Raw genomic sequence first — 17287 nt, 5'->3', positions numbered from 1 at the left:
GAAGTAACAGGGCATTAAAGTATAATGTCTAATGTAAGCTAATCTGAAGATACAAGCATGATTCTAGCTGCTCTATTAAAATGTTATTCATATGTTTCTTGCAGGGGGCTTTCACRCAGATTAAGTGCAGCTCTGACATATTTATTGGCGGAGTCCCTAATTATGATACTGTGAAGAAGAAATCGGGGATCCTGAGGCCCTTCAGTGGGAGCATCCAGAAGGTATGTGACCACAGTAATATACTGGAAGCATTTGTTTCCATCACATCATATATCCCTTCCAGTGGGTACTTAAGGTGAAAACCTGGCCTTACAGCGCTGGCAGTATTCAGGATAATCCAGGATTTCACCTCTGTACTCCAGTAGCCCATCACAAAGTACTTAAACACGTATTTCACAGTCTTCACTGTCCTAGGTTTAATAGCCAATAAGTGTTGCTGCTGCTGTTCTCCCTGTTAATTCCCACATTGTAAAAATGAGCAAAAGCCATAGTGGGACAAGTTCAGAATGATGCATAAAGCTAAGTCAACACTAGAGGCCTCAGAATGCCCTTTAAAATCATATGAAAGTAAGTGAACAGAACAGATGCCCAAATACTTCAAGGTAGGCAGACCAAGGCACCTAAATGTGTGATGTACCCAGCATGAGCGTAATGAGCAGAAAAGAAAGTGCAAATTAAAGTGAATCCCAGGCCAGCTAGTGTATTTTTATATCAAACTACAGTTGCACTCCTTGTTACCTTCCCCTCTTAGGCTTTTATATGGGGCACACATGAACGGAGAAGCTCTTTCATTGTTGGCAGACTTTAGAGATGGTCTTCCGGTAAGGTCAAGTTTGCACAGGTGCAATTCTATTCTGGAAAATAAATCTGGAGACACCTGAATTCATAAAATATTCCTAATAAGTGCCCCAAAGACAGTTTTAGTTGAACTAGTATTTGGTCTCTCTAGATTAATCATACTGAAAGTAATTTACATAAAGCTCAAAGCCTGGCTCTGAATCCTCAGTTTAAAATAAGTAAATTATCAGATCAAATTTAATTAACAAATTTAAAAAAAAAATTGGAAGTTTAGCCCATATTAATTGGTCAGGGACAGAAACATAATAAACAGTTCTATCGCTTGGTCCACCTTTTTTCAATATCTTTATCGGTTTTCCAGCAGAAAACATGAAGTACAAGGTGGAGTGTGAAACAGTGATGGGAACAAGTCAGTTGCACAAACTCATCTTTGGTGGGCTTGATCAAACACGGCATTTTAATAGAAAGCAAGATAGGGAGCCTAGGAGCAAAGAATGTAGGTCACACTTACAAGGTGAGGGGCCGTATCCTAAAATACAGTGGCACTGAAAAGGATTTGGAAATGTTGAGCATGAGCTCTTACTTCTGTGACATAGTTAAGAAGGTGGGTTTGCAATCCTAGAGGCCTGAATGGACTATCAAGGGAGAGTATTACCTGCCCATTGGCACTGTGAGACTCATAGCTGACTGCTGTGTTCACACATAGCAGGATTTTGGAGAATTGTATAGAAATAAAGCCACAAATGTCACTAAGCATTGAAAAGCATGCCTTGTATAGAAAGATCTAAGATCTTGATCTATTTAGTTTACTCAAGCAGGGTTAAAAAGTGCTGTGATTGTGGTCTGCTAATTTCTACATGAGAATGAGATTTCCTAGAGCAGATATTCTTTAATGAAGCAGAAAAAGTCATGATGGGAAGCAATGGCTGGAAGCTGAAGATAAGTTCAGTCCAGAAATAAGACACACATTTTTAACAGTGGGGGGTAGTTAACCACTGGAACAACTTACCTGGAAGTCAGGAAGAAGCTACAAAGGTAGTGGATTCTTAGTTGGCCCAGCTTTAAGACAAAACTGTGTGTTTGATGCTGTTTAATGCTGTTTCAAACAGCACTCATGGGCTTGATGCAACCCTTTCTCCTCAAAACCCAGAAGTACATTGTCTGAGTTATAATAACTTACAATTCTTTGTGGCCTTAAAATTTATTTGTTTGTGAAAATKGACTTCTTATTTTGATGTAGCTGAGATAAGAAGCTGTACCCATAGGCATAATCTCACTGCTGAGTTATCAGCTGAGATTCTACAAGTGTTGTTTTTCTTGAAGAGCATATGTTGCTGACACATTGGGAAAATCCCAACATTTAACAATTCTCTTCAGTTTATGTACAAACCATTTTGTGAAGTAATTAGTTATGTTTTTCACCAATTCGTAACTCTAGCTTCTTTCAGGCAAGATGAGATACTATAGAAGGCAGTAGAAATGTGAAAAAGCTGTTCTGCTTAATATTTCTGTTGTCAACACTAGTCTCCTTGGGGGTTTCCTGATCTCAGAAACACTTTTCCTCAACAACACTCATCTAATTTTTACAGGCCTAGCTCACAGCTCAACTACAAAGCAATGCACTAGTGTTCAAATACAAGACTGGTAAATCCCCCACAGCTTCTATCCATATGTGGGTTGCCTAGATCTGTGTCACAAAGCACAGAAGTAATTAATCTCCACCACATCAGGGTGAGCAACAGAATATGTTGGTGCTCTGTGCCTAGAAAACACCCTGATAAGAAACAGATGGTAGCCAAGTTTCCAGGTTTACCTTTCTCTGAAGTCATTTAGAGAAGTCTTCTGTCTAGCAGTGAAATACCAAAAGGCGTTCATCCAATCTTGGAGTTTTCAACCATTTTTTTCCCTCCCCTTTTTTCCTTTTTTTTGTTTTGTTTTGTTTTGCATACATAGATTATCTTGAATGACCGKACAATAGATGTGAAACAGGATTTCACTTTTGGAGTCAACTTAGAAAATGCTGCCCATCCCTGCCTGAGCTCACCGTGTGCAAATGGAGGCAGCTGCGTTCCCAAAAAGGACAGCTACGAATGTGATTGTCCTCTAGGCTTCGATGGGCAACATTGCCGAAAAGGTAATGATGGCTGCATTTCAATCCACAGATCCAGAGCTGTTCACAAAAATGAGAGAGATTTAGCACCTACAACTGCTGTTGTGCCCATCCCTTGAAATAGAAACCCAGGACACCAGAGCTCTTTGCATCCGTGCACATGCCGCATACCCATGGAAGCATTCGTTTTGTTATTTAGGAACATCGTAATTGTTATCCCAGCACAGAGCAATGATCCATAGATAGTAGCCTGGTATCTGGTTGCTCATGGTAGCCAATACAGAAGGCTTCATACAACTCCCTAATTATGCAGTGCTATATGAAGGGGGAATTCCTGCCAACCTCCTTCAGCCAGTGATTATTTTACATCCTGAAGCATGAAGATTGATAACCTTTGTAATTTTATCCTACCTCGTGCTAACAACAAACTCTGTTCTCATACACAGAAAGGTCTAATTCTTTTTCAGATTCTAACTACTCTGTAATTTCACCATATGCACAAATCCTATCTCAGCACAACGGTGCAGACCACCAGAGAAGAAAATCTGCCCAGACACACATTATACTTCTCAGAGCCACTGCAGTATTTCAAACCTTGGATTCAGGAAAGGGCTCAGATTGCATGTGTTAAAAAAAATGCACTTTAGATTATTCCACTAGATGGAGCTGTTTCCCTTCTGTCAGGTTTAATCTTGAAAAATTCTTAAGGAAAAATTTTGTACCATGACAGCAAACTAAGTTAAAAGAGCTGAGTGACATTATACTCTTCATCCACTTTGTCATTTCTCACAAGCACAAGCTCCAAAGTAAAAAAATAGCAGTTTTGGTTAAATCATGATGAATAGGTTGGCCTTTTCTTCCAAAAAAGACAAAATGTCTCAGAACAAAAGCATTTTATTAAAAACAGAAAATGCAAGAAACCCCTTTGCTTACATTATTTGGTCTAACTAATAGCTGGAGCTACATCATTTATCTTGTCATCCTTGTGAGAGGAGGGAGGCTTGTGATTTTGGCTCTCTAGGTGTTTGCAGGGTGCTAAACTCCTGATCTCGAGATGGTATCTGCAGCAGTACCAAGGTCCCCAGTGGCAGTCCAGGCAAGTGAATGCTTTGCAGCTTCAGCGTGTGCCTGACCGCCGGTTTAATGAGTGACTGTGYGTCAGTGGAGCCGCAGTTCCTCACTGCTCGTCTGCTTCTAACCATGCTAAATGCCGGTGCAGTGCGCTGACTTGTGCGCCGGGGCACCCCCACGCAGGCGCTGGCAGAGTGCGTGCTGCCCATCGCCACCGCTCAGCTGGCACACCGCGACTCGCACCCTGTGGTAACCTCCATGTGCAGCTGAGCTTTCAGAAACAGTCTCACCTCAAGCCTGCTCCTCTGGCTTGGACTGGATCCGAAGCGTTGTCTGTTTTAATGCCTTTTGTGGATCCAACCTTAGTTCATTTTTAAGGGTGTCAGAAGGCATGAGTCATCCATCTTCCGTTCCTGGTGCCTGTGGCTGCTGTTCAGGTGTCTTTGTGCCACTCTGTGCCTGTTCAGCTTTGGCTGCCACCAAAATCCAAGTCTCTGCTTGTGCACAGGGTACGGAGGTCAGTCCTCCTGACCCTCAACCTGGGACAGCCCTGGTGAACTGAGAGTAGATTTCTCAAAAAAAATCTTTATCTCTTTGGTACAGTGGACACATGGCTAAAGGAGAATGTGTATGCGTGTACGCTCCTACTTCAGAACAGCGTTTTGGCTAGCGCGCTYGGCTAGTATGTGAAAGCCTGAAGGTGCAGTCTCTCTCCAGCTTGCTGTTGGGCTGTTGTAACCCAAGACACTGAAAAACCAAAGTACTTGTGAGGGACTGGGCCTCATTCTCCAAAGTTATACAGGCCACTTACGAAAACCCAAGTGATACTAAAATGAGACATATGAAATATTCATTGATACCTTAATGGATCCTTGGCTGAAAATTCAATGGAATTTCTGCTGACATTTCTATATTTTGTATCTTTTATTCAATCTGTGGTGAGTGTTAAAGGTATTCGTATTTAATTGTAAGACAGCACAGAACAGCTTACAGTTGTTTTCCCCTAGTTAGAATTGATCTCCATATGAACCATAGCGAGTGCCTGGGACTTTAGGACTGACAGAAAGGTTTGGAGCTGGTACTACCTGACTGCACTCTTTGTGTGTTTTGAGTGGGCAAAGATAAACGGTTGTGTAAAACAGTTCTAAAAGAGCACCTTGCTAGATGATTACATTTGTCTATTGAAGTATAAAAGGGAAGTGGGGATCACTCATTTACAAAAGGTGGGGAGGAAACTAGACAGTCCTTGGAGGGGAGACTTTTATGGCATAGAAAAATAAAATCAGAATGTTCTTGTTTTGTTTTGTGCTGACTCCCTGCAGAGTGTGGAAGTTACTGCCTAAACAGTAAGTACTGCAAATGATGTGAAATTGCTCTGTCATTGTGCATCTGTGTCTGCTCTGTCAAGTTGAATGCTGGATTTACATGAAACCTGACACGTTTCTGTGGAGAAGCCAAAACATTCTGGGGGTTATATTCCTTAAACCTTGCCCTGTTGATATTTTAAACTGCATCTAGAGCGCYTGCAAAGTGCACAGTGTTAGCTGTAGGAGCTGGGTTCCCATATTCACAAAACAGCTGGGCCAGACAGCTAGCTGAGTGTTTTGTAGTGAGTGAAGGTGTTTAATACTAGATGTCCTCTTTGCCATATTCCCTTCCAGTAGCAAAGATCCTGCATGCACCAAGGGTACTGCAAAAAATTACTTGGTTTTCTGTGGTCAGATTGTGTATACCAGGTGAAGAGCATGCAGAAGAGGAAGCAGTGTTAAATGGCCGTGGAGCATTGCTCTGTAGAGGAAATCAGGCTGCTGGAGCAAGGGCAATGACTTTGCCCAGCATGAGCACCTGCCCCTTCCAAAGGCAAGAACGGTAGGACTCTGGTGTCAGTGCAGGACATGAAGGGGGACGGAAAGGCTCCTTTCACTCTCTGCCTCCATCCATCATGGTGAGAGACAGATGGATCCRGAAAGTGTCAGCCCCACTGGCCTGGTGTAACACATCTTTTGAAATCTTCTAATAATGCTGGCAGGCTACAGGCTGTGGGCAGCGTATGGTGTTTTCTTTAGACACATTAGGCAGTTTTTCTGATTTCAGTGTGGATGAAAACGGCCATTTGTCACCATCTGAAATTCTCTGTCTTGGCATTTACACCTAAATTTCATATTTCTGCTCTTGGCTCAAAGATTACACAAATTGTTGCATATCTGTATTACAGGGAGCCCTTAAAGGCTAGCCAGCTTCTGTATTGCACAAAGCAAGCAAGCATCCATGCCCTGAAAAGCTTAAAGTTTATATAGATGAGATTAGCTGTGGGTTGAAGGGATTAGTTCTCAAGAGGAAAATAAGATGAAGTGAACTATTTTAAGGAATTTGTAAAACTGCCTTATATTAATGCAGCAATCAACTATGAGAGATCAACAGCAAACTGTAGAGTATTCACTCGAAAGCARATCTGTTCAGGCCCGTGACCCTACCCTGCCAAAGGGACTGTATCAGGGATGCTCAGTGATTTATACATATATCTGAGTTATTTTGCTAAAGTTTGCTCAGCGGGAGGCAGGGCACTGGCTCCAGGTCTGGTTGGCCAGGTGGCAATGCGGGCTGTCTTCCTGGTAGGGAGCTGGAATCACACACCACAGTTGTACGAGGGGCTCTCCCCTAGAGAAATGGGAGAGGCTGCATCTGGGACACCACTGAGGTCTGAGCCAAACATGCTCGTCCTCCAAGCCAATGTTGCACTGCGTGTTGAGCACACGCTCCGAGAGGCTTTGTGCCTTCAGCTTCTGTAATACAGCCTTTAATGGCCTAAGCCCTTAATGTGAACATGGAATGTATTCTCAGTTGCTTTCAATCGTCCTAAACTGATTAACGGTAGCTGGGACATTCCTCCTGGAGTTGGCTGCTTGTGGTGCTGCTGTCAACAGGTGCCACCAGCACCCTTCCTCACAGCCTCCCAAGGGACACCTTGGCCAGCAGCAGCCACGCTGTGCAAAGCCCCAGCCAGAGGGTGGGAGGAAGCCGGGCCTTKCAGGAAACGACTGGAAGGAGAAAATGGGGAGCTCAAAATTTGCCCGTGCTGCCTCTCAGCATCATTTTTTGGGTATAAGAGATCCCAGCACGTGCTGTACACAGGGTGCTCCACTAGGAGCTTGGGAGGAGTCTTCTAGGCTAAGAACAAAAGGTGGTTAAGGCATAAACTTCGGCAGAAGGGCAGCTGGACTCCATGGGATCACTAGGAACCACATGGAGAATCAGGGAATGTGAAAGCAGGGATAAAAATGCTCCCAATACTTAATATTTTTCTACTTTAACATGCATGGTGGAAGAATACATTAGGCCCATGATATGATGGCCATAAGTAGAGAGACCACTGGGGGAAGACATGGTTTAAACTCTCTCACCTACTGTTTCTACATTTAGGTACAACCTGACTGCCATTTTACAAACCTGTATAAGTAAATTCAGCTTGATTTTTTTTTGCCACTGGCAGGGAATAAATCAGTAAAAGTTATTTTTTTCCCGTATTTGCCTGTCAGCTAACTGACACACCTTTTTATTTCTATTTATTTATTTTTTACTTTCTAGGCATTACAGAAGCGATTGAAATCCCACAGTTTATTGGTCGTAGTTACCTCACATATGATAATCCAGATATCCTGAAGAGGTAATTAATCTCCTGTGAACCTAAATGATTGTGCTTTTTGTTTACCATTATGGCACTGGAAGTCTCAGGCCAGAGGATGTTATATATTAAAGCCGTATTAAATTTAAGCTGCATTTGCCATGTTTCTAAATTTCAGGAAGAAAATACATTTTCTAGGCATATGGTCATGGCTCAATTTATTGTAATATCTGAGCATCCTGCAACCTTTGAAGAACTGGTTTTCACAACATAGTTCTGACAGAGAGATGGACTGGTATTCTGTTCCTGAGAAGAAAGAACAGAGACGTACAGAGCCTATATCCTTAAAGGGATTAAGGTTTTAACTCCTACTTTAGCCTCCTGAGCCTAAAATTTAGGTTTCAAACCTCTACTTGGCTGCTCTCTACTCTAGAAGATGCCCAAACTCCATTAAATTTTGGGTTGTTCCAAAAAATTCCTGGCCGCCTATATTTCAGTCTCTGGCTAGGGAAACAGCTTCCCAAACGTCCTCGCTGTGCTGACCTGCTGCTTAGCACCTCTCACCCACCAGGACTCTCTGGTCAGCCATTCTGGGACCAAGCCTACTAGGCTTTCTCAAAATTTGCTTATTAGCAAGTGGATTTCACACTAGGCCTAGACAGAAAAAACATTTTCTCTTACTTGTATTGAGAAACCTAGCAGCTATTGCATTTGGTATTCTGGAGGCCCAAGTTCAGTTTCCCCACTCTGAAATGCTGGAAATAGGGATGTGAACCAGAGTTGCTCATAAGGCAGCAAATAGGCAAGTTGCTAGACAGTAACCTGCAAGACCAGGGGAGAAGAAATACTTTCATCATCTTTTAGTTTTGCTTGAAAAAGGACTGTCCTAGTTCAATATTTTATTATGATTTGCTTTCTTTACATTAAACAGGGTATCAGGATCAAGAACAAATGTGTTTATGAGGTTTAAAACCACAATGAAGGAAGGTCTTTTGATGTGGAGGGGAGACAGTCCCATGCGACCTAACAGTGATTTCATTTCTCTAGGCCTTCAAGAAGGAGCGTTAATATTCAGGTAAACTATAACTTCCTTATTTTTATTGCACACAATACACTTAAAGCCAGAGCAAATCTCAACAACACATCTAATGTTTTTGTCTTTCAGTATATTGCAGGGCAGTTATAACTTCAAGGTTGATAGGTCTGGTTTTGTCTGGGAGAGACTGGGAGTTTAACAAGTAACATGTTGCCAGCCATGTGTCATTCCTGCTCTTTCCCTCCCTCACAATTCTTGAACATCAAATTTTTAGCCTGGTTTTCTAAAAGTCACCGTATGACGGTAAGAGTGCTGTCAGTAACTTCCCCCAATGCCTTCTGAAGCACTTGCCGTCTCAATTACATAGAGCAGGTGCAGGGTTTGCAAAGAGAACGGATCAAGGAAGGAGACCCCAGGAACACCCGTGCTCACTGTAGGCTTGCTCTTTATCGGACACCAGAAATGCACGTGGGAGCAGGCTCCCATCTTCTTAAACCTAAGAATATCCAGCCCTGTGACACAAAGCCAGCTGACACCAAGCTTTTTTACTTCCACCATCCACAGAACCACTTATTTAAGAAACAAATACTACTATCAATAAGCTGAAATTGGGGAATTTTGGGAAATGACTGAGCTCATGTGCTCTCTCCARTATTGCTTCTCCCTTATAGGCACTTAGACAAAGACTCCATGCAACTTTTGGCATGGTGCTTTTTGGGACTCCTGCCTTTTGAAAGTCGTATCTTTCCTCATGATCCCTCATTTCAGCTTGTGTAAGACAAATATTGAAATAGAAAACTAAAAATGTCTTTATTATTATGGATTGTTGTGAAAGAGTGTTGATTAAATGACAAAGATTTTTTTACTCATTTAGGCAAATTTTGAGCTACTTTATTTGACTTAATCTGGTTGCGGTTTGCTACCATAGATGCATAGACCAAGCTGGATATTCCTATTTAAATTAATTTCTTTAAAGCTGTTTCCTTGTGGTTTCCTGTGGTTAACTTTGCAAAAACTCTTAGCTTCCTTGTTGTTTTACAAACTAGGAACTTTATATGCAGAAATGGTACATTTTGTAAATTCCTTTAGGAGAGTCCGTGTTTCCAAGATGCTGGTTAGTAAGTGGTCAGTTTATTCTTTTTTCTAGGCACAGTACATTTTTATTAGGGTTGTTGGTGTCCCCAAAAGACAAAGATACACAGAGGTTTTAGATTGAAACAGCTGAATTTTACTGCTATACCTGTACCTTTCTCACACATTTAGGAAAATGTAAAATTAAGATCCCAAATTAAAGCTCACATAAACAATCATGGCATACTTAAAGAGAGCACTGAAGAAGGTGGTGAAAGGACAAATGCAGATTAAATGTATCATGTTCTTTCATAGTGATCCTCCTGCTATTCTTGAAAGGAACAACTTTTGACACATGAGGTTCGAGAGAATAACCAAGGCTGTGAACTTGAATTGGTCACAAGTATTTTCCTGCAGCCCAAAATTTAGATACCTGTGTTCCAGCCCAGTTTGGAATTCAAAACACACCTTTTCTTTTCYGTTTCCTGTTGCCTAACAGAGAGTAGGTTCCCTGCTCAGTGTAACTGCTGTTGTAAATCCTTTCTGTTGTTTTATGTGTCTATACACAGTTAYATTCTTATTTTAGGTAATCCTCATTCATCTGGGATATGATTCTAATTTTTATAGCCAAAGATCTAACAGATAGATACAATCCTCAGCTTAGCAATACCCARATTCTTCTGTAGATCTCAATCTAGACCAATATCTGCATCCAGAGTAAAAGGAGATGYTTCTTTGAGAGTCACTTAAGCCTCTAGTAGGATCAAATTTAAAACAGATGTTTTGCTCTGGGCAGCGCACTACTGAACATGCTATTCTCAGGTCCCTGACTCTATCCATGAACTTAATTCCAGTTTCAGTCTTTTCTGAAGAGATAGTGATGTTAGCTAGGTGCAAGCAGAAGGCTAGCAGCGGCAGCTCAGGCTAATTCATCTGGTTTATTTAGGCAGCTGAACACCCCCATAGCTTACTGTATTGTAGCATCTACCRTGAAGGTAGGCCCAAGTGCCTATAGTGTAAATATGATGGAGACATTATGTCTGTTGAGTAATTTTAGTAGTGGCAAAGACAAATAATCAGAGCTGCAATCGAAGCAGAGAAGTTCATGACTATCTTTGGGTTTACATCATTAGACTTCACCCCTTCTAACATCACAGGTCTTACCTTCCCTATAATTCAGATGATTTGTGGATCTGTTTCAGGTTGCATGCTTTATTAACTGTGTTTGCAAACTCCCACTGCTCTCTCCCATTAGGCCAAAAGATTTGTAGGTCACTGACCTTTGTAACCTTCTGTTTCCGGGAAGAACGGCCCTGCAGAAGCCCCTTGCTCCCTGGGGACAGGGTAATGGTAGCACACATTGCAGAGGAAAGTTTTGCATGTTCCTCCAWAAGCTTGTCTTTGCAAAATAAGTGCCTCACAGACAGACTTCCAAAGGATGCTACCTGTCCCCCCCAAAATCTGAGCTGTAAGGTGCAGCTCAGGGGGTAAAGCAGGAGAATGGGGGACAGAGCGAGGATGTTTGAGCAATTAGATAGGGAGCTGGTCTTTGCAAGGGAGGTGATAACAATTTATTTTTTAAATTTTAGCTATAATTTGGGCAGTGGCATTGCATCCATAATGGTGAATGGCTCTTTCAGCGATGGCCGGTGGCACAGAGTCAAGGCTGTTCGGTAAGTCTTTTCTGTGACTGGTGACACTTCATCTCAGAGGCATTTTGGCAGTGCCCTGCCAAAAAGGTGCTGCCTAGGCTAGACGGTGGTTGGGCGTGAATCACGGCAGCTCCACACTCTCACATCACTTAGGAGTTGAACTGTTAGCAACTTGGCTGTTTCAGTACGATGTACACAAAGATCATTGTATTAGAGGTGACAGTGCCAACTTTGCAACTCAGCACAGCTCAAGGCAGGCTGCCAGAGTCATGCAGAGCTATTTTGAGGCTGTGACAGACATTCTCTTAAACTCATACCATTTGGGTTAAGAGTATTTTTCTTTAATGTCTGCATTTTGAAATTCCCCAGTGAGCATTTTGTGGGCTGGCACAAGCATTGGAGCACTGACAGTGTATGCCTTCTTTTTCTAAACTATTTGGAGGGGGTATAGACATCTTTCAGTGTATATATATAGCTCATATTTATAACTCATTACTTCATAGGAGGCAAGTGTGCCCAGCAGGGAAAGAGTGCATCCCCCTCTTTGTGAGATGTTCGTTCCCTGGAAATGACAGGCTGACATTAGCACAACTTGTCACTAAATTCAGTGAGAATAGGAGCCCATCAACTGGCTCTTCTGTCAATGCATCTATTGACTTTATAAAATGGAAGTGGCCAAAAAACCCTAGTAAGAAAGGGACCTTTTGAGCTTTTTATAGGTATTCTAGCTTGCATAAGTATTAGCTTGCTTTTTTCCCCCCTTCCTATTTAGGCTTCTGCTATTTACTTTTTTTCTTACTTTTGACTTTTAAAAACATGTCAGGACCTGTCCATCTTCCCTTCACCGCTAGGTGTTAATTCCTGTCCTCTTTATTGTGAATCCTTCCACTTATTTCTTTTCCAGTTTCTTCCTCCTCTGGAAATATATCCCCTCTTTGCAGCCTCTCTGACGCTTTACTCCCTGGAAAAGACGCCCTGACGGGTCTGGACTGCCACAGCACGTCCCTGTCTGTGGCTCTCGCCAGCGTCAGCCCCCAGTCTTCGCAGTGAATCGCACTGAGTGTGGTGTCGCCCGGGTCTCTTGGCCTGGGGGAGATGCTGTTGCTGCTCCTCCTCCCATCTGACTGTCGACTGGATGTGTGAAAACAGTTTGTTTTTCRTTTCAGAGATGGACAGTCTGGCAAAGTAACCGTGGATGATTATGGTGCCAGAACTGGCAAATCCCCTGGGAAGATGAGGCAGTTAAACATCAACGGGGTTCTCTACGTAGGTGAGTATTCGCTGTGCGTCTAGGGGGCCCGGCGGGCCGGAGGGAGCCGCGGTGCTGGCTGAGCCCAGGCCCGGTCTGCAGGAGGAGGACCGGGCCCAGCGTGCACTGTCCTATCCCCGGCAGGTGAATACAGACACCGTCGGGGTCAACCGCAAACCCTGCACCTTAGCGAGCCCCGCGGGAGCCGAGGCACGAGCTTGCTAAGCTCTTGCTGAGTGCACAAAAGTCATGCAATAAGGAGTTAGCACCCTAGTGTAGTCTCTTCTGCTGTCCCATCTGTACTTTAGAGTGTCTAAAAACTGTATTTAAAAGCAGAGGAACCTGTAAATTAAAATTCCCCTCTGAGGTGACCTAGGAGGGATACCACTGTTGCTGGGTGTGCGGTCTGCCAGGTGGGAATAAACACGTGTTTGGGCGAAGAGTTTCTCACGGCCGCGTGTCTCTCAGGTGGGATGAAGGAAATAGCGCTGCACACAAACAGGCAGTACATGCGGGGCCTGGTGGGGTGCATCTCGCACTTCACGCTCTCGACGGATTATCACGTTTCGCTGGTGGAGGACGCTGCTGGTGGGAAGAACATCAACATGTGTGGGACCAAGTGACAAGAGAGGAATCGCGATGCAGAGAGCCCGTTGTGTGCTTGCATGTGTGGCTGAAACCGAGCTGGCCGCCACAGTCCTCTACAGCTGGTCTGCCTTCGTCATCCGAGCCGAAGGGAAACCCTAAGAAAGAACATTTTCCCTCTCCTTTCCTCTGCTGACCAAAGCAAACAAAGCTGAATATTTTGTGTAGGCACCGTCCCTTTTACCCATTAAATGTTTAGTGAACTCTAAAGATTGTACAWCAGTGCAAATGACAAAGACCTGTGTGATGTAATGAGTAGTTTAATGACTGTGTTGTGGTCCATAGATTATTTCTTTCAATATCGTAGAGAACAGTCTTGAAACACCTGCATTCATTCCACCTTAGAATGATACAATGATTGTATTGTTCAGCAAATAYATTATCGGGCACTGTGTCTATGCATTCACATACATGTACCGGAATAAGCGGTTCTTCTTACCACTCTCTAAATTAGCTAAATTATGTTTCATCCTGTGTAAATAATACCTGCAGTGACTGGTTTCAAAATATTGTTGTTTGTTGAGGAGGAAAGTTCTTAAAGTCTACTTTTTTATTGCAAGCAACAAGATCAATGAACCAATTTTGTAGAAGTAATTTTATACTTGTATATTTTTTATAGCAGCAGCAGACCTGCTTACATAGTATAACTTTTAACATTTAGGTGTACTATACAATTAGCTCTTTGCACACTTTCCTAAAAATAGCAAAGCGAACTGTGGTTTAAATTTGTTATATGGGAGGCTCAATGTCTGTATTATACAGTTTTGGTGGAAATATTTGTGAATTATAGCCAGTTTTAAATTTGACTCTTTTTGTTTTGTAAATTTTGACAGTTTAAAATTGTACATTATGAATCTTTCCTGGCTTAAACAGATTAAAGATTAGGAAAAAAAGAGCAAACCCTTGCTACTTGTGCTATTTCAAATCGCTATTTTTTATGCTCAAAAATCAGAAAAGGGATGTGCAAGAGACCTTGGTAGGTCATAATCCTCCTAAAACAAAGTATTTTCTAGGCATCGAACCAACACTTATGCAATCTTGGTTGCCAAACTGTAATTTAAGCAGTCAAACAGAGTGCTGTTGGGACAGTAAGGAAATGATCCAGAATTTCAGCATTTGGAGATTTTGTTTACTCTTTGGTTGAAGTTGAGCAGTCAGCTGTACGGGGCGGAGGGGGGACGAAAAAGACGGCGCCGGCCACGTGTGACCCACAAACCTCCCTGCTGGCTACCAGGGCTCTGCTGCAGCAGCTCGCGCCGTCTCCGTGGGCTGGGAGAGAAGCGGGGCCTCACCGCAGCCCTGACGTGGTGCCGCTACCTGCTGGTGTCAGACAGGCTTCATCTAAAGTCTGACAAGTTAAAACGAACTGGGGTGGCAAAAGCTGTGTACATGTGGAGATTGCTGCTGCATCGATACTGTGCCCGGGATGCTCCCTCTTCCCTTGGAATCAAAACACAAACTGAGACTGGTCCTGTCTCAAGCTGACTGTAAACAGCTGCAGGATCAAGGGGAAAAAAATAATAGATGCTACTTTTATTAGCACCTGCAAAATAATTCTCAAGAAGAACTCAGCCCTTCTTTTGCATGTTGAAAGAGAAACTCTAATTACTCAGGGAAAAGATCTTGGACTCATTGTAGCCATGTCAGCAGTGGTCAAAAACAAATACTGGGACTAATTACAGAACTAGAGGAAAAAAACAGAAAAAATATATCATGGTGCCAGCATATAGCAGCATATGCGCCTGCACACCCTCCCCTGTTCAAGTCACACCTCAGAAAAACATCTTTGGAAGAAATAGGCAAGAGACAGAGGAACTGGAGACAACACGGGAGACAGAAAGGGGTGGAGGTAGGGCTTTATTCAAGGAGAAGCTAAGTTTTGTTTAGCTGGCGGGAGACCCATGAGGAAYGGTAACCCTGTGTACGGTAGGGAAAAAGACCAACAGTGCATGAACTAAGCTTCACCAAAGTGAGTGATTGGGCAGCAGCTCTAAAATGAAGAATGTAAATGGGATTTGATGGTCTGGGATGTAAAGGGGAAAAGTGCAGACAGAAAGGGCTAAGACTAAGATTTGCGGAGGCTGAAGCTATTGCTGGCTGCTAACTGCAGTAGACCTGCCAGAGGCGGTGGAGATGCAGCCCCTGCGCAGGTTGTCTCTCAGCTGTTGGAAAGAGTCACGTTTTATATGCTCGCGGGGGGGGTTCCTAAACAGTAGCTACCAGTGCGGACCTGACACAGCGTAGCAAGATCTGCTGGCCCGCTGTAACCATGGTCCTTCAGACCTGCCACACGACTGATGAAGAGTGACAACGTTGTTCCAGAAACAGCATAATTCATTGCTTTGTCACAGATGCCTTTTCTTTTTCCATCTGGTTGTTTAAAGTACCCTTTCATTTCTGTCACAGAGTTTGGAGATCAGTTCCAAGGCAAACATCTGGCAAGAGAGGTCTCTATTTTAAGAGTATTTACTGCAGAATAACAGGCACTTTGGTACAAGGTGATACTTCTTCAGAATGAAAGCTGCTCTTGGAAATGTGTGTGTGTGGGGGGGGGGCGGGTAGGAAATACCTCTGTTGTTATTGTGGAAAAGGAAAAGAAACAAACTGCAGCTCCAAAAATGCCTGTTTCCAATTGTATGTATCACCGCAAGGGAATTCTGCATTGGCCTCATCGCCCTGCAACTTCCCAAGTCAAGCACAAATAACACAGCTGGATGGCGGGGCGGTGGAGGGAGGGAGGATTGCAACGATGCTGTGGGTTTTGATTCCTTAAATAAAGAAAAATCCTTTCTGGATCCTTTTAAAGATGGTGTCAAACACTTCCAAAGACCAGAGCTGAGGAGCTGAAGCTGCTGTCTCTGCCATGCAGGCAGCGTCCTGGCGCTGACATTTCCAGTGCCTCGGCGGCGTTCCTGGCGCCCCAGCTGCACGTGGCAGCCACATGTGCCAGATGGGACTGTGAAGCCCAGCGGTGGGTCCATGCTGGCCTTAAAAGCAATAGTTTCATTAGCAGGCAATAGGTGCCAGAAATGTAGAAATACTTGACTCTAACTGGAGGTTCAGTCACCCTCTAATCCTGGGTGAGGGAAGGGAAAGGAGGAAGGAGGACTGGCGCCAACAAAGCAATCGCTCGTTTTCGCAGGAACTTGCCTAGGATGTGYTGCTTGCTGCTTTCGTGTCTGCTTGTTAATCACGACATTTGATGGCCGGGTGTATCCGCCACTGGGCACAACTGCRGCACTGCTGCGAGGCGGGCGAGAGAGGAGCCGGCACCCTGCAACCAGGCCCCATGCTTTCGGTGGAGGAAGGCATCGGTGTGAACCTCCCGGTCAGGTCCTGTGGCTGGTTTCTTTAGCACAAGCAGGCTGGGCAGTGCGACCTGCTCTCCCTTCGGCCGCAGCCAGTAACTAATGATTCACCAGGGCCAGCGCTCAGGATGAGCAGTCTTTTCTTGCTTGAAGGTACAGAGCAGCCCTGCTGTTTACAGCAACAGGCTTCACCAGCACTGGAAAATGCATGGCATCATTTTACTGTGTCCCTTGGAGGCACTAGAGCTTGAGGTTAAAAAAAAAAAAAAGAAAAGCTAGGCTTCTGAATTTGGGGCATGTTATTTGATTTCTTGAGCCTTCGTGAGAGTACAGTAGTTCCTGAGGACCCCGGTTCTGGTTTGCAACTCTGTAACAGGATTTGTGAATATTGGCTCCTACTTTGAGTTCAGAGTCTGCGCTCCACCAGTTGCTACGTGGGACAGCAGGGCCAGGTCCTGCTCTGCTTAGTCCAGACAACCTACTATAGTCCCACATGAGCTGGCAGGTTGGGAAGAGAAGAAGGAAAAAATTGCAGTTAACACAAAGTTGGCGTTAGCAGTCCAGAAAACTGGGGTCTGGTTGCTTTCTGCAAGCAGTGATGGGAAGGCAGCAGCAGCAGCAAATTTACAAATATTTGTTCACTGGCATTACTAGCACTTTTCTACCAAAGCTGGTAAATGTGAGAAGCTGAGTTTTTTTTCAGTGTGTTTCTGAGCAGGTAGGAA

At 43.7% G+C, this 17287-nt stretch overlaps 1 protein-coding gene across 1 annotated transcript in view; it reads left to right on the top strand.

The window, feature by feature from the left end:
• Window positions 1–14149, top strand: part of EGFLAM (EGF like, fibronectin type III and laminin G domains) — a 58547-nt gene extending 44398 nt beyond the window's left edge. Inside the window, exons 15-22 of the mRNA XM_026087278.1 lie at window positions 105–221; window positions 2752–2932; window positions 5302–5325; window positions 7565–7643; window positions 8533–8676; window positions 11298–11381; window positions 12527–12630; window positions 13078–14149. Of these exons, the coding sequence (XP_025943063.1) occupies window positions 105–221; window positions 2752–2932; window positions 5302–5325; window positions 7565–7643; window positions 8533–8676; window positions 11298–11381; window positions 12527–12630; window positions 13078–13232 (888 nt within the window). The 3' untranslated portion in view covers window positions 13233–14149. The remainder of the gene's footprint in view (window positions 1–104; window positions 222–2751; window positions 2933–5301; window positions 5326–7564; window positions 7644–8532; window positions 8677–11297; window positions 11382–12526; window positions 12631–13077) is intronic.
• The last annotated feature ends 3138 nt before the right edge of the window (window positions 14150–17287 follow it).

This window comes from Apteryx rowi, unplaced genomic scaffold, assembly GCF_003343035.1.
Source record: "Apteryx rowi isolate R43461 unplaced genomic scaffold, aptRow1 scaffold_71, whole genome shotgun sequence".
NCBI classification, from domain to species: domain Eukaryota; kingdom Metazoa; phylum Chordata; class Aves; order Apterygiformes; family Apterygidae; genus Apteryx; species Apteryx rowi.
This window is presented reverse-complemented; position numbering and strand designations above follow the sequence as displayed.